The sequence below is a fragment of the Sinohyriopsis cumingii genome, unplaced genomic scaffold, assembly GCF_028554795.1.
Source record: "Sinohyriopsis cumingii isolate HCF-2022 unplaced genomic scaffold, ASM2855479v2 utg000309l, whole genome shotgun sequence".
Taxonomy (NCBI): Eukaryota; Metazoa; Mollusca; class Bivalvia; order Unionida; family Unionidae; genus Sinohyriopsis; species Sinohyriopsis cumingii.
This window is the reverse complement of record NW_028315887.1, coordinates 287,256-310,448: the sequence shown is the minus strand read 5'-3', so window position 1 is coordinate 310,448 and position 23,193 is coordinate 287,256. Positions and strand designations below refer to the sequence as shown.

At 36.1% G+C, this 23,193-nt stretch overlaps 1 protein-coding gene across 1 annotated transcript in view; it reads left to right on the top strand.

The window, feature by feature from the left end:
* Nucleotides 1-21,846, top strand: part of LOC149774359 (uncharacterized) — a 46,074-nt gene extending 24,228 nt beyond the window's left edge. The window contains exon 8 of the mRNA XM_089945380.1: nt 20,806-21,846. Within this exon, the coding sequence (XP_089801506.1) occupies nt 20,806-20,923 (118 nt within the window). The 3' untranslated portion in view covers nt 20,924-21,846. The remainder of the gene's footprint in view (nt 1-20,805) is intronic.
* Nucleotides 21,847-23,193: the final 1,347 nt, after the last annotated feature.

Here is a 23,193-nt window from a genome sequence, read left to right as displayed (position 1 = left end):
TTTAAAATTTTCAGCAACGGTTTCAAACTGAGGAAAATATTTATCCACTTCTTTTTCTCTAAAAGGGGGCACTAACATAACAGTCTAAGTTACATCAAAATTTGAATTTGTATGTAAAGTGGGAATGTGCTATTAATTTGCAAGCTCTAATTCGCTTATTCTAAATTGATATTCCTTTTCTTTCTCCTATCTTTGCATTTGTATCTGTCTCTCTCTCCTCTTTCTCCGATTGTAACTGCATTTCTCTCTCTCCTCTTTTTCCAGCTGCATTTGTTACTTTTCTTTCTGTCTTTCTCTCTCCTCTTTCTCCAGTTACAACTGCATACGTTCTTTCTGTAGTTGTCTTTGTTCTTTCTGTAACTGCATTTACTTTCTGAAGTTCAAGCTTTCTTAACTCTAATTCCATCTTGTATTTTAATTTTAATTCTTTACTTTTATGTCAGTCTGATTCAAACTTACTGATCGAAACTTGTCCAGAACATTCTTTTTCACCAAATAAAATGTTCTTTATTTCTTGCTTCGTTAAAAAAGCTGAATCAATTCATCTTTGTTTTAAAACAGTCTAACTTTTCCTGGGTAGGATTTGAAAGAAAAATCTCCACTTTTGATGACATTGTAAAAGCTTTGTTGATTTCACTAAAAATTTCTAAAACGTGAAATAATACTTGGGATTTTAAAACATTCTGAAACATTTTAGCAATATTCGTATCCCAGGGACGATCACCCTAATTCTCTGTTTCGAGCTGTTAAAAAAATAAACAGAACAGAGTGAAGACAACAAGCTTTGTAAAATTTAACAAATATATTATTTCCTTAGTATAAAAAATGAAAAAATGAGAAGAAAGAACTTGCGGTATTGAGAATTAAATCCAAAAAGAATCCAAAAATTGAAACACAAGTCGTATAAATCAAACTTTCTAAGTGAATCACAGTTTAAATCCAAGAAGGAAGGCGATGACGTCTGTTAAAGTTAGCGTTGTTCTGATTTGTCAACAACATTCTCTTGTTGAATCACATAAAAAGTTATTCATGGTTTTGAATTCCGTATAAACTCCATTAAACGTCTTTGTCCACAAATTATCAGAGCACTTTTGTATTTCCAATGAAAATAATCACTTGAAATTCAATAATTGGAAGAAAATAAAACATTAGCCCAACTGGACACAACATGAAACAACTTGACGTCTCAAGTGTTAAGACACGACTGATAGTATTCTTATCATAAAAACAGTTATAAGACTAACCAAAACTTAAAACAGATTCTCGGATGGAGGTCAAGAGTTCATCCTTCCAGAAGGAATAAATGTTTGTTAGATAATAATTATCATGTATCCAGGTATGAGCTTGGCTCAACTTAACGATTCTTACTCTGAGACAGATAAAAAAAATGTTGTTTACTAAAACTGTCACTGCTATTGAAACAAGGTCAACAACAAGGTCAACAACAGATACAATGTTTCTGTTATTATTTTGTACGTCGACAAGAAATAAATAAAATTTATAAAACTCAGGACAAACAGAGCTGAATTCTATTTTTGACAATATCAAATCCAGTAAGCAATATAATATTACAACAGCATGTAATGGAATAAAAAAAATTAAACAAACAAACACACAATTAAATTAAATATAGATAAACAGTGGAATGAATGGATTTTGGTTTCTTTTTGTGGATTCTACTCAGTTTCGCTGGATTTATTAGTTGTTTCAATTCCTCACAAAATACATGTGTCTGTGATTTGTACTGGGAGCCTGGGACACCTTTTGACTGAGCTGCATGTCTGTTTCCGTTCTGTAATTGAGTGGTTGAGCAGCAGGGAGGTTCTACAGACCAGACCGTTCCAGCAAAATAAACCTTCCTACGAGAACTTTCTCCGTAGAAGCCTCAGATTACAAAAATAAAGCCTTCTACGAAAAACAATTTGCGTAAATTCAACCCTGAGTGCAATTTTTGTGTGCAAATTATATGATTCTGGACAAGGAAAAAATATAATTTTTTTGGGGGGGGGGTGGGAAAATGATTGGGTGTCGATGAAGTTTGGTAAAGAAAAAGCTGCAAATGCTAATTTTACTTCACAATAAAACAATATCATTGAAAATAAGATGAGTCGAAAAACTAGCACAGTTGGAGAGCCTCATTCTGCAAGATTAACACGAGAAGAATTAGCGGCAGTAAGGAAACTCATTCCGACAAAAAAATTATTTAAGAAAAAAGTTCGTGAGTATGATGATTCACAATATCATATTGGTGAGGTATCGTCAAAATGGTTGAGTCCAGTCACTGGAGTTATCGAACAAGTCGCATATGGCAAACAACAAAAGGATAAGGAACTTAAAGATCTTGGGCTTATTCCCATGACGAGAGATATTGAGCAACATACCCAAGTGGTTCCGGGTCAACTTGAGCAAATTCGACACGAACAAGAACAAACACGAATACAAGCGCAAGCGCAAGCACAAGCACAAGCACAAGCACAAGAACAACAAGAACAATTGCCGCAAGAACAACCTCAAAGTGAAAAAATAAAAATTTCGGGTTTCGATAAATTTACCGATGAAACTATCGCAAGAATAAAATCAATGAATCCGGATGAGGTTGTAAAATTTACTGTGGAAAATTTTGAGAAAAACAGACGAAAAAAACTGATGAAACCGGGTCAATCCGAGAGAGTAACATACACAAATTGGATAAGGTGGGTATATTATGCATACAAGAATGTCAAAGTAGTTAAATTTAATGATCCAGAATATACTAAATTTATTCTTTTGGTAGGTACTTATGATAATATATACAAATCTAAACCATCATCGTTATCTTTGCCTTCATTTCACAAAGTTGAACCCGAACCAGAGAAAGTTGAATCCGAATTTACAAAAATTAGACAAAAAAGAATCATGCCATCAAGATATTTTACCCGTGATGCTCTTGAAAAATTTAGTGACGAAGATAAATTAATTCAAATTGTTAGATTTGGTTTTATGGAACCAGAAAATTATTTGAAAACAAAACATCGTGATTTAAAAATGTCAAGGGACCAATGGATACCCACTGTGTATTTTGCTTCTGTGGGAAAACCTATTGATATCGAAGATCCCGATTACAAAAAATTTACAAAAAAAATAAGACAATTAGATCAGGAAGAAATATCAAAACCGCCCGAAGAACTTGAAGATGAACCTGAAGATGCACCTGAAGATGAACCTGAAGATGAACCCAAAACAGGAAGTGGATATACCATCTGTCCTGACAGTGTTGTCAACGACGTATCTCGCCTCGAAGTATTAATCGGAGGAAAACGAGCTGGAAATAACTCTCGTGAAATAATCAACGAAGCCTCAGATATTTGTCAGCGATTATTTCGTGGTGGTATTATTGATTCTCACATTTACAAGAAACTCGTCGATGAGCTTATCGATTAAAATAACACAATTGAAATAACATGATTGTTCACAAATATCAGCGCAGACCAAGACAGGTCCGCGTAGTTAACTCTCGATTGCCCGTGTACAAATATATTCACGGTAATGGATTCGGTGATATCATTGGAAGTCTTGTCACGCGAGTAATACCTAAAATTGGACCAGTGATTAAGCAATTTGGGTTGAAAGCAATAGGAAAGATCGGCGAGACTGCCATTTCTGGTATCGGTAATTTAGCTAGTAAAGGCTTCAACGCCATCAAAAATAAAATATTAAATTTAGTACGTAAAAAACAACCCGTCAAATTACCCATTACCAGCGAAATGCCACCCGAAGTCAGTAAGGCCATAAATGATGCGGCAAATAAAAAAATAAATGATCTAGCACAGGAAGCTGCTATAACAAATCTAGCGCAGGAAGTTGCTAATATAAATCCAGCACAGAATGTTGCTAATACAAATTTAGCAAATACAAGTTTTGTTTCAGGTAGTGGTCTTCGTTTTAGACGATATTATTAATAATAAATGTTCGCACAAGTGTCAAATGAAGTATTTGATATGGACGAGCCAGTAGGTAGGGACACATCAGTGCGAGATTTTCAGTATTTCTCGTACGATGTAGTTGAGCCAGATTCAAGAAATCGGAAGGAAATTCAAGTCCACGATACAACAAGATATTTTCTTCCATCTGAGGCTTATATCGAATTTGTTGGTAAAATTGTAAAGGCAGCTGATGGTACCAACTACGATGCGGATTTTGGTGTTGGTTTTGTCAATAATGGTATCATGGCATTATTCAAGAATGCCACTTACATGATTGATGGAAGAGAGATTGAATCAATTACGAACAACGTTGATATAGCAACGACTATCATAGGTCTAGCAAGATACTCGGATGATTTTACCAGATCAGCCGGTCCTAGTATGATGTTTGCCAAGGATAATTCCAACTACCCTGAACATTTACCATTTGATATTGGTAGACCGGTAGACCCCGCTGGCGCCCCCGCTCTTGTTCGTTCAGCGATGATTGCCCCCAATGGCAATTACAATCTTGGATTTGCCATAAGAAAAAATATGTTGAAGGGAGATGAACGAAAATTCTCCTGTGCAATTCCATTATCTCATATTTTTGGATTTTGCAGACATTTCAGAAAAGTTATTTACGGAGCGAAGCATACGATATCTTTCGTTCGAGATGCCAATGATGACAGAGCCATTTGGAGAGATCCTGGTGATCCTGGTAAAGTTGTCCTTGAAAAAATTACCTTGTGGATGCCAGCAATAGTTCCATCAATGATCATAGAAGAAAAATTACTGTCGTTTATGAATCAAGGAGGAAAATCCATCATGTCTTGGTTGACAACAATGACTGACTCCAACGAAAATGTTAATTTGGACGGAATATTTACTTGGCGAATTGCGTCACAGCAGGGCTCTTCCGCACCTAGACATATCTTTGTTGCCCTGCAAAGCATGATTAGAGACGATCAATTACATAGTAACATGATATTCGATAGATTAGAGGCAACAAACGTATCGTTGAGAATAAATGGCCAACAGGAGCCATCTGAGGAAATAGCCATCGATTTTGAAAATTATTCCACGGCGCGCGCGTATCATCGCTTGCTAAGTTTTATGGGTCGTGATCAAAATATTGATACCGGATTGCAAATATCACAGTTAGATTTTAATACTCTCTATCCCATCTATTACTTTTCCCTGAAACATCTCGATTTGGTAAAGCAGTCGGTTGTTGATATTCATTTCAAAGCCAGAATTAACACGGGAGGACCAGCAAGAGCAATCGCAGTTATTCTTAGTGATAGAACAATGATCCTGGAGGGTATCAGTGGTAGAATGAGAGTTATCGACGCACCCGTAGAAAACATGTAATAAATTCTAAATTTAGATTAAGTGATTATTAATATGCCATACGATCACGTCAGCGTAACTCTGACTCCCGGTCAGGTGAAAAAACTTCATGCAGCAACAACAGCACGACGAGGTTTAAGTTTAACCTTAAAAAGTAATCAACTTCACGGTGGACCTAACAAACTATCGTTAACTAAAAATCAACACGGACATTTCACCAGAGCCAGATCAGCAAATACTGGTATTCGCTTGAATCTCTCGATAGGTGCAATCAGAGATATGATCAAAGTAGGTGGTATTTTTCCATTGGCTGCGCTTATACCCGCGTTAATAGCAGGCGCAAAGGCAGTAGGATTAGGTGCACTTGGTGGGATAGGTTCCGCAATAGCAGGAAAAGTTGTTGGAAGAGGATATCGCAAAAAAAAGGGAGGATTTCTCTTCCCCTCTCTTCTCGCAAAATTGTTGCAGCCGCAACAAGGATCCGGCCTTTACCTAAGACGACCCCCGTACGGATCCGGTCTAAGTCGAGCCTACCAGCCTCAAATTTAGATTTAATAAGTGAAGCAAAAAAAAAGAAAATAAAATTTTTCAGAGGCGTATTTATGCGAGATCAACTACCAGATAAACCAAATCTCACCGAGACAGGAATAATAAATCTCGATAAAAATTCCGGCCCTGGCACTCACTGGGTTGCGTATGCGATTAATCCTCGCGAAATCATTTACTTCGACTCATACGGATTAGCACCGCCAAATGAATTTATCAAATACGTGTCAAAACTAAAACTTCCGGTTTGGTATTCAACACTTCCAACACAAACATTAGCGGATCCACCAATATGTGGTCCAGAGTCAATTAATGTCCTTGATGCAATTTCAAAATCATCTCGTCCTTATCGCAAAATTTTATTTGAATATACCGTAGATAAATATCATGGTTGACATTTACGGTAGATCTCTCTTCAGAAAAGAAAAAAAAGACGTAGTCGACATCGATACATCAAAATTCGCAACCAAGAGCGATATTAACAATCTTTTATCGCTGTCAGAGGTGGATCCTGGCGAAGTTGCTGTATTTCAAAATGCAGAAGGGCGATTACAAACTAGCAACGTCAAAATAACTGATATAATCAAGCGAGACGAATACCGCGATCACATTAGTCAATTTACTCGCCAATCGGAGATGGTATTAAAATCTATTGCTGATATCGCCGATATTATAGCAAAGTTACCCCTGAAGGCCGATAAAGCATTACACGACGATCTTCAGGACAGAATGACAAAAAGATTTAATAGGCTAAATAACGACCTTAAAAAACTTGACGATGCTTTAGATAAATTTAGCAAAAAATTTGACGAGAATATAAAAACATCCAGTGATACTTCCTCCGCCGCAAACGAACTAGCAAATAAGAAAGCCGATCAAGCATCACATGACGATCTTAGCGAGAAAATAAAAAAAATCAACGAGGAAATTACTAATATTCTTGCCGAAATTAACGAAGTAAATATCTCGATGAGTCAGAAAATCGATAAAACATCAATCGACGATCTCAACAAAAAAATAAAAAAAATCAACGAGGAAATTACTAATATTCTTGCCAAAATTAACGAAGTAAATATCTCGATGGGTCAGAAACCATCGATCGACGATCTCAACAAAAAAATCAACGAGGAAATTATTAAACTCGGTAATGTTGTTGTTCCTGAATTTACCAAGGGGATTAACGTGATGCAAGGACAAATAAAATCCATCAACGATGAAATTAACGTGGTACGTGAATTAGCGCGTCAAAAGGTCGATACATCAACGTACGACGGAGAAATTCGAGATTTAAACACGAAACTTCTTGCTGCAACAGCAAAAATTGATCAATCCGCCGATAAAACTGGTCACGCCACTGACGTAAAGCAATTAGGTAGGGAAATTATCGAAACAACCACAAAAATTAACAATATCAACACAAAAATATCGTCAATGAACCTTGGAAGATTATCGCGAATTTCGATACCAGAGGAAGTAGAAACAAAAAATCTTACCTGCAGTGTGCCACTTGTGGTAGAGATACGAAAAGAGGCATGGTGGACACCCAGGGATAATATATTTACATTTAACCCGCCAATTACGGGTATGTATCGAATATTCATTCAATCTTCGATAAATTTTAAGGTAATATCTAGCCGTAGCATCCACGAAAAAAATTTTAATTATATTATGCACAAAGGTCATGATAATATATTTATATTAGAACCACCAGATAGAACCAGCATGGAAATTATGAATTATTCTGTAATTTTCGAATATTTAGCCGAAATATAGGCAGTAATCCCGTAATTGTTATCGTAGATTAATAAATGACCGCATCGGATTACCGATATAATCAGGCGCGATCATGGCAGGATTCGTTGCGAAAACAACTTGACGATTATCAAACAAAAATAAATAAATACCAGCGCAAATTAGTTATCATTGATGTTGCAGTGTACGCGGTATCTGCTGTGGTCGCTGGTGCAGGAATAATTCTATCCGCGGTAACAATGATAGCGCCAATTGTAGCAACAATAATAATCTCGTCAACAACAACAATTGCCGGTGTTCTTAATATCATCGCAAAAAAGATATCCTCGTGCACAAGTGAAAAGTTATCTTCGTACAAAAATAAACTAACTAAAGTTAGTGACGCGTACTCGAAGTTATCATTGTTACTTTCTGAAAGTCTTAATGACGGTATTATATCCGATCTAGAATTTTCTTCAATGATCAGTATTTACTCGGAGATTGAACAAATGAATATTAATAATGTCCGAGTTAGCCCAGATCGTGACAAACACAACACCGCCGACAACAACGTTAATATCGCTAAGTTCAACGAAACCCGAGTTTAGTATTAATTTCTCAACACCAATTAACGTTAACGAAATTGCGTTAACACAATTGCGCGTCTACAACAGCTGGCCTAATGTTAGATCAAAATCATTCGGTAATTTGATGCCAAATAATTCACTTGTTTTTGCAAATAAAAATAAACCCGATGGAACACCCGATTGGATCGTCGTTGGTATACCAACCGGTAGTTACGAAATTGATCAGCTGAATAATGAGTTTACCACTAGAATATCAAATTTAACCGGCGATGCTACTCCGGGAATAAAAATATCTTCACATGATCCAACACTATCGTCAATGATAGAAGTGAAATCACCGTACGTGGTAGATATTTACCAATCATCGATCAGGAATATATTAGGTTGGCCCGAGGTCGCACCTCTGATAAAACCAAAGAAATCGGATGTTATTATTCCAGGTTGGTATGATGAAACCCTTCCAGAACTACCGGAACCAAAAAAGGAAGATTTTACAACCAACGAAGGATGGTATGGAGATATCAAACACAAACCTCTGATCCACAGCGCCATCAATCTCATGAATAACCACAAATTTAACCTAGTAATGTTCGCTTTCACTTTTATTAACGAAAGAATTCTCTCATGGCTGCTTCTTCCTAAAATCCCCCCAGATGTGAAAATCTTCGACGCTACCCACATTAACAGGATAATAGCCCCCATAGACGGTATCTTGGTAAGAAGAACCCTCGACGAGTTTATTCAAGAACACGAATTACAATTAAATTTATTGCGCGGATCATTTCATGAATGCATCCTAAATAAATCTGGTTCATGTAGCGAAATTATAAAGCACGTGAAAATTTTAAATCAACTTGCGAATGATATTGAATATTATCATGATATGTTTATTCGGGCGATAGTCGACGATATATCAATTGCCGAATATGTTCTTCCTATCAGCAAATTCGAGTTGATCAAGAACTCGGGTGAGAAACAAAAATTCATGAGAGTATTTGAATTAACCGAGGAAACACTGCCAAATTTCAAATTTCCCAATTCTGATTTTGATGCGATGAGAAAATCCGTCACTGATACCATTGATGATTTATTTCCGAAATTACATGCCGCATGGACCAAAAAAATACATTCAGAATTGATTCTTAAACACAATAACGATCCTGACAAAGGTGGACGACATATATCGCCGGATATCGTTAATATAACGGAAGTTATCGCGATTTATCTTCACGCGGATGTTGTCGAGGGTAGTTATAATGTTGATTCGTCAGTGTCGAATCAAGCGAATCAGGGATTTGTATTGTATTCGTTTTCACCTAGCGCATCTCCTGGTTATTTGATAATCAAGGAACCAATGAATCCGTTTTACCTGCGATGTCATAATCGATTATTGACAAGAATAAATTTCAAACTAACGGATCAGAAAGGAAATTTACTTGATATACGAGGAGAAACTGTAAGTATCAATTTGCTAGTGAAATCGTGAGAATCTTTGATTCTTGAATCTGTATCCGTGGGAAAAATAAGCGAAAAAAATAAATAAAATCCAGGGAAATTTTCAAAATTAATATATTTTTTTAATTTTTGTTTTTTTTTGTTTTGTGGAATTAGGAATCGGAAGATTCTCTAATTTTGTTTTCATCGACAAGTTTTTTCAACTGTCTGACACGCGAACTTGTAATTTTTCGTGATTCATACGCGTCTGATAAAATCAATCTAGCGTTTTCTACCAACATCGATAATTTAACAAAATCCTCGATGCGATCATCGCTGACTGTAGCAAGTGATTGATACATCGCAATTTGGATTTTCTTTATTAATTTATATTCTGACGGCAGCGTGTATTTATATTCGAGTTTTCCTTGAACAATCGTCTCGAATTCTGATCTGATTTTATTCGTGTCAAGATCCGATGGAAGATTTATTTTTTTCTTCAGATCATCGATGGCTCCAATGATATCGTTTATAGTTTCCTCATTCATTATATTAATTTTGTAAATCTTCAATTATTCCTCATCGATTTCCGAATCCGGTATTATTCGGATATAAGAAAATTTGAGCCAAACACCGAGATTGTAGGAAAACGTTGCGTTGGTTTTTCCTTCTGCCACAAATTGTACCGAGTGTGAACTAATATTATAATATTTAGCAGCGGCGCTTGTCGACTCAAATGCAAGTTCTTCATCTGTTGCTTGATTTATCGATTTGACAGCCCTGGCATACTTCGGATATTTACCAGAATTACCGAAAATGCAATTTTCGCTCTGAGTGATTGCGCGCAGATTGGAAGATTCATTATTAAGTTTATTACCGTCAATGTGGTCGATGACAAGTCCGATTTCTATTGGTCCATGAAAGCATTCGAATACGAACCGATGAATTGTGTAATTTATTGTTTTTTTATTTTTGGTGATGGTAAATCTGAGATAACCGTATTTATTGACTTTACCAACACACCTCTTTGTTTTGATGTGTCTGACAGTACCATCCGATGATGCCTCGTATCCACTGATTGTTGGATGAGATCTATACTCGCTCGTGATTTTCATTGCAGGAATCGTTGATTTTGTTTCCATATACAATATTCCATTTGTTTAAATCGAAATTTGCCTTGAATCGATTAATATAATCTTCTTCACATTTTATCACCGAGGAAGATTTCTTTTTGTAATATCGACATAATTCACGATATTTTTTCCCTCCACAGGAGAAACATAATCGTGTTTTTCCTCGAATGCCAACTTGGCAAACTAAACATCGCTGTGGTCCTTTGTTACCTCGTCGAATTTCGTATATATGAGCGCCACAGTATTCACCTCTGCAGGATTTGTCACATGTTTTTGTTGATCCGACTATTATCCACGCGCATTGCTTCATTATAATTTAAACATTTGTCTAAAATATAATAATGGATATATTTGATCTTGATGAGGCAGAATTTATCATTCCTGAAGTTGATCGTGCTAAGAAAGAATTTTTCGATGATGGAGCGATTCATACCTGGTCGACGTGGAAAACTAACTTCGTTAATGCTACGATGAATCTAGAGCGAGCGAAAAAGATAATTGAGCATATAAAATCTGAACACAAGGAAGAGCGATTTATCTTTGGAATAAAATTTATTACACAAATGCCCGATGACACTTGGATTATTCGTGATAAACGAGATCCAGTACGTGGCGGTAAGAAAAATGTCGTTTTTGATAAAAATTCGAAGCCGGGATTATTATTGGGAATTGATGGTCCTTATTATGCTAGAGCTTATCCTTCTAGTGCTGTTGTTTATGGAATTTATCGGCTGAATAATAATCCTGATGTAAAAAATCTACCTGCGATGAAAGAATCACCGATGATAAACTGCGTGGCTGAGCGAGTTATCGAGCATATGAGGAATGCTCGTCGCGGATCTGGTCTAACTCAATTGAGATTGGATAAAATTAACACGTGGGCAAAGACGGTTGTTGATGGCGCATCGATTGACGATGTTGCTGCGTTAAGCAAGAAACTTAAATTTCCTATCACGGTAAAAACATTATCGGGAGAAATATTATATTCATCGCCGTATAGTTCTCGAGGAACACCAATCGAAATTGTTGATCATAATTCACATGCGTGGACTCAGTCAGTAATGATATTTCCTCGAGATCGTAATGTTAAATTTTATCCCGTGGAATCTGGGAAAGACAATTCCGATGCAATGTTTAGGTATATCAAAATATTAGCCAAGTCCGATCCAATATCGGTCTGGTTATTTTCTAGCGAAGAAAGATACGATCAGTTTATTTTACCACGCGGAGATATTTACCGTGATGAACTATTACATGAATCGATGAAAAATATCGCGGAGAAATATTCGTCAAATCCAGATCAGTTGCTGACAAATTGTTTTACTGTTCCGTCTGTTGCCGCTCACGCTGCCAGAGAGAGAAATTCGTGGAAACCTACAAGGAATGAATTTCTCAATGATATTCAACTTAGTTGTATCGAATACGGCCATGGAGGATTATGGAATACCAAGTATTATTTCGAAGATATGATTTCTGTTGATATGAGCGCATGCTATCCTGGAAGTTTTCTCGGATATGGCGATTGTGCGGATTACTTTGCTAAATTCGGTCATCCTACCAACGAAATGACAAGAGTAGCAATTAACGGACCGTTACCTGATTTTGTCATGACAGGATTCGCTTGTGTCACGTCGTTCGAATTTGCTGAAAATCTACATAAAATCTGCTATATTTGGTTTGGCAGGCATTTCTCTCAACGCAGATGGGTCCCTATAGTGCTGTTGAGGTATATGCTGGATTCGTCGATGTTGATATCGCTGACGGTGAGTGAAGCGATTATATCCTATAGGAAACAAACTGAAGTGTGGTTACCCACGGACTGCGAGAACGCGAAAGATATTGGAAGAAAAATCATTGGTAAATTCACTCAAGGAGGATCAGTTGATCATAAGCATAGACACGCTAGATTATTCATCAATGATGCTGAGATGGATTTTATTATTGCCGATACAGTATCGCGTGGAATATTTTGCAACAGAGAAAATATTATTATTGATGGAACGAAGTTAGGTACCGTGATTACTTATCTCGATGGAGAATCGGCGCAGTATACTCATTTGCGGTCGTCAATGCTCGCTTATGTGAGTATCAATTTGCTATCAATGATAAATAAATTTGCCGATATCGCGGTAAGGGTTGCAACGGATTCGTTTTATATCGATAAAAAATATCAATGTAGGCTAGAAAATTTAATCACCGATGGTTCCTGGGGAACTTGGAGAATAAAAAACGAGGATATTCTAGATTATTGCGAAGACGCCGATGTCGAAGATTGCGATAAGTTTCATCGAGATAAATACGATGAAGTATCAACGGCCGCATCTGCGTTTGATCCGATTTCACGAAGTAAATTTGTCTACATGAACGGTCCTGGCGGTAGCGGTAAAACAACAAGAGCGATAAATTTATTTTCAAAATCTGATATGATCGTGTTGACTCCAACTCACAGATTAGCGCGAGAAATAAGACAACGCGGCGTTGATTCTTGTACGTATCATAGTTATTTCAAATACAGCGGTGGATTGTGGGATTCGGCTCGCATGGGAAACAAATATATCAACAAGATTATAATATTTGATGAAATTTGCACGGTAAATTTAATTGTGTTAAAATCATTCCTGGGTTGGCTGGAAGGAAAAAATACCGCTGTGATAATGTGCGGAGATCATGGTCAGCCAGATCCTATTGATGGCGAATCTCCACATGAATGGCTCAGAAACTTCGTTGATTATTATGAAGAAATCGATGCTGATTATAGATCCGATGATATTTTACTGACCGAGTTTAAAAAAATAATTCGATTACAACCGAATAAGTTTCAATGTGATGTGATGAGAAAAATAATCGACGAAACTCCGATGGATATTTTTCTAAATTCGTGGCGTCCAGATCATCTGATTGTTGCTAGCAGAAAAATTGTTCGCGATGCTATTCAGGAAATGTTATTCAAACTTCATTGTGAGAAATTTTCAACATTGCAGGTACCGTTGTGTTACAGGCCAGCTGATACCAGGAAACAAAATATCAGTGTTACTTTACCATGCGGAGAAGAAAAAATATTAGTTTTGAATGATATTATTTTCGTTGATATTAATCTTGTCAATGATGCGATAAACGCGGAAAGATCGCCATGGAAACTAGGATACGCAACAACGATACACTCATCGCAGGGATTAACAGTAGATGGCCAAGTTTGGATCGTCGATGATAGAATTTCTTGGTCAAATTTAGTTTATCTAGCCGTGTCTCGAGTAAGAAAATTATCTCAGTTAGGTAGAATTAAATTTCACATTAACGACGATGGCGGCAGTTGAGTATCCTTTGGTATTATTTGTAATTCCTCTTTGGTAAATCCTCGTTGTGGTGCTAGTGAATCTAAGAAATAAATTGCTGGTCTTCCTGACGATCTTGTTACAGCTGATATTTTATGTGTTGTAACGCTCCAGGTTGGATCGGTTGCTCTTTTTCTGCCTCCCTCGGCCTCGCCTTCTTTATATAAATATCTGACTGTGACGCTACCTAGCACAGGCGGAATTGTGGAATCTCGCTTTAGGGGTATATTTGGTTTTGTAATTGCAGTTGCGGGCTTCATTGATATTGTTCGTGTTACCTCGTTATTTAGTGCGTTAATCACGTGAGGTAATCTTGTTACCCAATCGTGAGATCGTTTATCTTGGATAAATTCTCTCGCGTACTGATATCCGAATAATCTTTCTGCTAGTGTTTTGTTGAATCTCTCAACGATAGCTTGATTGTGATGAACACCTACAATACCGCGACGGATTTTAACATTATTCTTTTTCATTAACGCAGTAACCGCGCCAAGAAATTCTCGACCTGGATCAACCTGGAGAAGCTTCGGCCATGTTAATGGAGATCGTGAATAAATTTCGCTAAACGCCTTAGCAATCTCTGTTGCTGTTTTATTCGATAACGGTTCCGCTTCCTTGTATCTGCTAGCGATATCAACAACCGTCAACACGTATTTATATGTGACTCCGTCGACGGTATCGTAAGGAAGAAACATTAAATCAGCCTGATGGACTTCATTAGGGACGCTGACAGAGAAACTCGCATATGATATTTTCTTAGGCGGAGGAAGATAAATTTGCCAGACTGCTTGTTTTGATAACCATGATGCAGCGGTGGATTGCTTTACTTTTGCTGCCTTGGCAAGTTTGGCAATTGCTGATTTTCCTCGCCAAAAACCTCGCGGAGAATAATATATCTGCTCCATTATAATTTACCAGCACCGAGAACTAATTTACCTTTCATCGCACCCTTTACCAGCCAAGTTGCCAATTTCTCTTTAAAATTTTTGTTAGGAATTGCGTCTATTGCGTGAATTAATCTAATATCAGCGAGATGTCGTTGTTCTAAATCTCCGCTACGATATGCAAGATCGTGATAGTAGCATGCGTTATCGATGGCGTTTACTGGATCCTCGCCAGGATTTGGTTGATTATTATTATTATTGAGTCTTATATCGAGCCTCGTACCAGGTCCACAGTAATTGTATCCTGGCAGATGTTTCTCTCCGGGATATTTCGCCCAAGGAGCTCCAGGTAGATTTGTTAAGGAGGCGGCGATGTCTCCTCCGGTTCTACTTTTTTTTTTACAAATCTAAACTTGATTGTCTTGCAAACTTCACATTCACCTTTGATTGCATTTCTGTTGTTGCGTGTAACGACTTCGATTGGATTTATCGTAGCAGTTCGAGTGCGACACTTAACACAATATAGATCCATGTATTCTAGTAACATGAATGTAATTGATTTTTCGGCCACGAAGAAACGCGAGCAAATAAAACACACCGCGGCGTTACCAAATTCGATAAGAATGATAATCATTGGACCATCGGGATCTGGAAAAACGCAGTTGTTGTTGAATTTGATTATGCGATGGTTAAAATGGAACAAATTGTATTTGGTTGCGCCATCCGTTGATGATCAGAGATGTTATCAAGTACTAAAGGAATTTAGTGATAATACTGAAGATGGTACGATAGAATTCATCACGGACATTAATGAAACTCCATCAGTGGAAAATCTAAACGGTGATGTTAATAATCTTGTTGTTTTCGATGATGTGATGCTGGATAAACAAACTAACCCAGCTAGGATATTCTCGCGTGGCCGACACAAGAATACCGATGTGATTTACGTGACACAGCGATATACGCAAATTCCAAAAGTTATTAGAGACAATTGTAATATTTTATCAGTTTTCAATGGTGTTGATACTCACACGCTGAGGAATATTCATCAAACTTGGTGCAACGGCGACATGGACATAAATAAATTCAAAAATTTCTTCAGTCACGCTCAGGCAATACCACACGGTTTTGTCACGATTAATCTTCATGATCCGCGTAGTAGGTATCGAGTCGGTCTTGATCAGATTTACTCATAAATTTGCAGCTTTTTCTTTACCAAACTTCATCGACACCCAATCATTTTCCCACCCACCCCAAAAAAATTATATTTTTTCCTTGTCCAGAATCATATAATTTGCACACAAAAATTGCACTCAGGGTTGAATTTACGCAAATTGTTTTTCGTAGAAGGCTTTATTTTTGTAATCTGAGGCTTCTACGGAGAAAGTTCTCGTAGGAAGGTTTATTTTGCTGGAACGGTCTGGTCTGTAGAACCTCCCTGCTGCTGTGGTTGGAATTATAAGGTGGGAAAATATGAACTCTTTCAATTGTAATTCTCAAAAAGCGCTCTGGAATTTCACGTTCATTTAATTTTTAGTGCAGTAATTTGAATGCACTTGGAACGTAATCGAAATAACAGTACAATTTCGATAAACGTGTAAGCAAGCTGTAGAACCTATGACATAGTTCATGTAATTCGGATTTGCAGAACAAAGAAAGTACATTTTGAGGAAATTCAAGATGCACAAAGATAAGTATATGTTTGCCATTCTTATTAACAGCTAAAGAAGATATGCTTTTGCGTGGTCACTTGCATGCTTCTCCAAGACATTCACCCAGCGGAAATAAGAATTATTCGTCGTCTTGGCTTTTTGGCTCTGAGGCTCTTTCTTTTCTAACAAGACCTTCATTTCCCCACAATTTTAGTACTTTCACGTAGCAAATGGTACGTATCTGACAGATGTGCGATAGCCCATGCCCTTAGTATGTTTTACCATGCTATTTGTATACCCCATAGCTTACTGGTCAAAGCCTGAACAATTTCATTAACGAAATTTTACGAACATATCTCCTAAATAATTGTTTAACTGATCAGAATGGTATTTTCAATATTCCGTATCTCACGTTTCTTTTGGGCATTGTGAGTTCATTCGTTTGCTTCTTTTAAAATTTCATTTGTGACTCAGTAAATTCGTCCACAGCAATTTATCACCTTTACTTTCAAATACAAGAAACAGTTATTTTAGTTCATCCACAAACAAATCTAATAAACTGAAACCTAAGGTCTCCTACATGATACTACATGAGTGTACACTGTTTGTTTACAAAGTAGTTCCTCTAGGCACACGCGTCATGCCCCTGCGTGCAATATGAGTGTTCAGTATCGTAAAATACTGCACAATTCTGACAACGTAGAATTAACGGAGCAAAAAGGAGGATATAATAAGGAAACTTCCAGTTCACCGACTTACTTGACGGAGCGTTTCAGGGAAAAAGTACGGTGTGAACTCATCGAGTGTCATTACCTGCAAAGAAAACACGGAATAAATGGTTGCCTTGGAACCACCTTACTTGGTGACTCACCGATCATATACAACCTCTTGGAATCTTTTGATGTGTGCTGAAGTTGAACTTCCATTTCGAAACAATAATGATGTGGAAACCTATATCATCAACACAAATGACAGGAACCCACTGGGTAGCTGCCTACTTTCCCAACGATCACAGTGTGGAATATTTTGATTCTTATGAACTACCTCCTCTGGAAAACGACATCATTGATATTATAGGAAAAAATGCTGTAATCACTGCCAGATTACACGGATCAGATTCTTGTGTGTATTGTATATTCTTGATCATCGCAGTCTAGAATTTTCTTTAGAACACATAGTGACCTGTTTAGATCGTGAGTACCCTTGAAACAATGATAAATTAAACAGAAGGTTTTTTAACATATGGCTATCTCTTTCCTTTCGCTCAAACGACAGTTTCCTTAGACCATTGGATGTTTTGTCAACCTTGTAAATATTTTCATGTTTAACATTTTGTCAGTTTGAATTCTTGTTTTTAGTTAGTTAATTTTATGTCGATTTTGGAATAAAATGGCGTTGTCTTGGCTTTTATTTGTTGGCATCCTCGTTCACATTCTCTGTATAGATATTGATCATGTTTTTGTTCACGTACGTACCGAATCGGGGGATGTTTTCATCCATACGCGTACCTTTCCCGTATAAAATGGTGTGTTCACCAGTCTCGTCAACCATTGTAAACTCGACCAAGAATACAAGAATGAGCGTTAATCCAATGGGAAGACTTAATCATGCCTTTGGACTACTTGTATATTATAAATGTCTCATTCTCAATGATAATAGAGATTTGTTTTGGGAAAATGAAACGAATAACTTTTTTAAGTCGGCTTAATTTGTTACATTTGTATTCCGTTTGAGGGTTGTATTCTGTGTGAGCGATGTTTTCTTCCACATACTCAATTATACCATATCAAGTGTTGAGTTCACCAGTAAAAAAGAAAAAAGAATCATACACGTCCAACATTGCAAAGCAGGGAAATTGTGGGAAGCCAGCGTTTGATGGAGTTACTGGAATACCTCCAGCGTGATGTAAATGAAATGGGTTGTTACCCGATCAAATGTCTTTTCCATATGTTGTATGTAGTTCTATGTATTTCGCAAAATAAGGCAGAACGTAAAATCTCTTAAACATTCTCTCGCGCTATCATGTGTATAAGGTAGAGTAGTGTCTCGATAAGCACTTGTGTGTGATAGTATATTTGTATGTATGTAAGAATAGAGTGTTTTCTCATCACTCTGTGTTTGGATAGTGCTCAAAAAGTGGTTGCTGGATAAAATATATAGTATGTGTTGGATTGGAGACAAAATGGCTGTCAATACTCGACCCTTTGCGTTAATAATTTCTTTCCCATATGAAACTTATGGACAATATTTCCCGTTAGAAATTCTAGTGTCGTACAATATAAATGACTAATGTTACCGTTAATGGGCCATCTGCCCCAAACAACTATCGAAAATTAAAAAATGTTTTCCAGTCCTAGATAGAATAATTTCAACACTAAAACAAAAATATCCAAAATATATGTTACTATTGAGAATAAATAAAATTGTACTACTACAGTAAATTTAGATAATACTTTGCTAGAACTATATTGTTGAAAGATCAGGAAAACGAAATGGAACTAAGTTAGTGTCAAACGGCTCCAAATACTTTACCGGCAATTCAACACATACACTCACACACACACATACACACAGACAGATTGTGCTTAATGCCAAAGATTGTACATTTTTGGGAGCTCATTAAGGAGATACGATCAGAAATAGCTGTAAAAAAACTACTCCAAATAACTACCAGTATGTTTAAATTATGAGCTTATTTAACTTATTAACAATAGTTTTCCACATGAATCGTGTAAATTGACAGTGAATCGATATAATATTTGTTCCATTTGATATTCAATGTCACCCAGATATCGTCATTCGATGCCGTTATCCTCAAGGTTTGCAAGATTAATCAGGAATTCACATTTATTAACAGTATCATCGGTCTTGCGAGACATAGTATTAGAAATTATGTTTCAGTGTCCAAATGAACTTTAATCACATTCGATTAATGATCAATAAATCAAATAAATACAGATAAATGAAATTACCTACATGATTTGTATACAATGTAAAGATATTACGCAACTAATAAAATTTCAGAGGAAAATAAATATCAAATCAGCTTGAAGATGAAAAAAAAGGACTTGCCATCTGACAGACATACTTTACAAGGAGAAAAGGTGTGTCACCTTCAGTATCTTTATGATGATGACCATCATCTTGGCTATTATTATTGTCATCCTCATTATTATTGTCGTCATCTGCAGTAGCAATAGTATAATTAATACATGCATTTTGAAAGTAACTATCAATGTGGATTTTACTGGTGACTTTACCACTACTAACTGTTAGAAAATCATTTCTAAAAACTATTGCATTTGCTGTCTATATTGAATATTTCAGTTCTATAAATTATCTGAAAACCCTTAAACTATGATAAATATAACGTTTTGCTACTTTTTCTGACACTATGTGCAATACTTTGTGAACACAGCAGTGATTTCGACATTATGTTCGCGATCTATATGTTGCTAAGGGAATATTAATTCGAGAGAGACCAAATCGTTATACAAACGGAAAATACAAATATTAAAGAGTGACACAGATTTGGAAAACGACGCTGGAAAATAACGCGGTTTCCTACACATATGTTAACTTCAGCTTCCCTACGTTTTGACATAGGTCAATGTTTTTCTCAGGGCTAGTAAATAACGTACACAAGAATACATACACGCAAAGATTCACACGGATAATTCCGTAAGTATTAATATTTTTGAACAGAGAAACAAAACTATCCGAGATAATGAAGAGATCAAGACATAACCAAATAATAGTTTAAGAAGCAAACTATTCTGGATGAAAGCTGCCAGTACTGAAACTTTATATTGTGCTTGGTTTTCTAGCGCAGACCAGTTTTGTAGTTTAGTGCTGTTAGCGTGTGCGTGTGCGTGTGTGTGTCAATACATACAATGTATCATCTCAAACAAATATGTGATGCCAGTGCAGCATATGTTTTCACCGTCACTGGAAGCGCGCGTGTAAAAACGACGGGATAAACAAAAAATGTTGTTTATTTGTTGACGTTCTTGTTCTTCTGCTAGCATTTTTAGGTTTGTTTACCATCGTAATCATCATCATCATCATCATTATTTTTATGATGATGATGATGATTATTATTATTGTTATTTTATTATTAGTAGTAGTTTTAAAACATATTTACTACTGTTATTATTATTACTGTTATTATTATTACTGCTACCACTACCACTAGTACTACTTCGCTTTCAGGTCTCAAGAACGCAGGAATGCAGAATTGAGCAAATACGTCGAGGAGATGAAGCAGAGCTCTCTTGATCAGTTTGAACATTTAAAAAAACTTTTGGAAGACAAAAATGAGCAAAAATGAGCAATCTTTATTTTGGTAGTACATGCATGTCTATTGTAATGTATAGTTCCTTTTTATTGTAGATTAGTTAGACATTTTTGCTTTCTATTTTATTTCAATTTATTCTATTGATACTGCAACATTGTGTTTTTGACTTGACCTTGTCCAATATCAACTTCATTTTCTACTTCACCTGAATCGTTGATTTTAAAAAAAAATTCTTTTAACAACTAACACATGGCTAAAATATTCTCTGTGTGTTTCGTTTTAATATTAGGATCATTTTTATTAATTAGAAGTAAATATTTCAATTTGGGTCTCGGTCTAGGTTATCGGATTTATATTGTAAATATACATGGCCTCCCTGATAAATTCCACATTCTTTAAGATAATTTTCGTAATAGACTTCTAAACATAACGAAGATTTTATTTTGTAAACATTAAAAACTTTCTACAAGTTTTTTCCATTGGTAATAGTTTGTTTTGTGTAGAAAATGCTAATTGTGACCCGAGGTCAAGTAGAGGCCTATATAATCTTGTTTTTCTAGAAAAAAATATTTCGTGTCACAAGATCTTGAGTGAGAATCAATGGAACTACTAATGTGTCCAGTACTTCATTTGGGCTGGAACCTATTTATTCGAATTATTTAATTCAAGTGATTCTTCTCTGTAAATACAAATTGCTCTTCAAATATAACATTCGTGGAAATAGAGACTTGAATTTATAGTAAAATTTCCAAAAAAGGATATATTCTTGGATTGTATTATTGTAATACAGCCAAAGACTGTTGGCGCATCACAACTACCCGGGCCACCACAGGCACATCTACATTTTCAGCGTTGGATTTATTTTGGATTTCCACTAAAGTTTATTTAGAAATTTAATCATTAATTACTTGTGTCTGTAATTCTATGACTATTTTGGATTTAATTCGTTCATTTGTTAAATGTTCACTTTGTTTTCTTTGGAAATACATTATTCGTTGAATTTTACAACGCTTGTTACTCCTCAGTGTTTTCTGTTACTTAGTTGAAGACCAAAGAGTCGTAGTAGAAAATTGGAGGCTCGTCCTTGGAATATGAATTTCTCTAAAACATTTCAGAAAATTTTGTTTCTGAAATTTAAATTCACATTGTTTCAGAATTTGTTTAGTCACAGGTATTATTTCAAATTTTAGAAACCTTTAATAAAACCAAGAAGCTTTTACAATGTGATCGAACGTGGAGAACGTTATTTTTAAGTCTGCCCAGGAAAGGTTAGAGTCCCTGAAAAGGATGAATTACTCTAGGTTGCAGGACAATATGATTTTTCTCCGACAAATGCTTCGTTAATGAAGTAATAAATACAAAACATGTTTTGGTTCAGTATTTGGCAGTAAAGAATATCTAAAGTAAGAGTTCTTTGGGTTTGATTAGTAAGTCTCCATCTCAGTCTAACGTGTAAGTTGTTGAATTGAAATTATAATACATGACTAAGATCGAGTTAAGTAAGCTTGAGCTTCAAAAAGAGAAAAAAACAATTGCATTTGGAGCAAGAGGAAACAGAGAGACATATGCAGTTGCAGCAAGAGAACGAGGAGAAACAAATGCAATTGGAGAAAGAGGAGAGGGAGATAAATATAACTGCAGTTGCTGAAAGAGGAGAGAGAATGAGATAACATTTTCATGCATGTTGTGAGTTTGAACCTGAGGCATATCGGCAAATATTTAGGAACTAAACAACAAAACGAAACTGGACAAATAAATGTCGAATTTGCAAGAGAAAAAGAGCAATTATTTGATAGGTTGTGCTCATCCAAGAAATTTAATCAAGATTTCGAAAATCTCAGACAACTCACATTAGTTTAAGAGTTCAAGAATTTCATCCATAGTGACGTTGAGACTTACCTTGATAAGCATAAAGTCGAAACTTTAGCAAATGCTGCTCCTACAGCTTGACGAGTATTCCTTGGCTAATAAAGTTTCTTGTGTCACTAAATCATCTACTCAGCAACCTTCTGGCAAAAAGCTATTTCAGTCTAATACGAGCACTTCCATATTTTAATCTGACAGAACGTTCAGAAATCAAGTTTCTAATAAGATTCGTCAGTAACCCTTATCTCTTCCTACGTGCATCTATTACAAGACGAAAGGATGCGTTATTTCTGACTGCTACGAATTGAAAAATAAGCAACAGAATCAAGACAGACCTATTCTAACGCTCTAATTTCTACGTGGTCTGTATCACAGTCATGTATTGAAAGCAATACTTTTGTTTGGTCAAAGAAACCAACGTCCGATTTTATTATGGA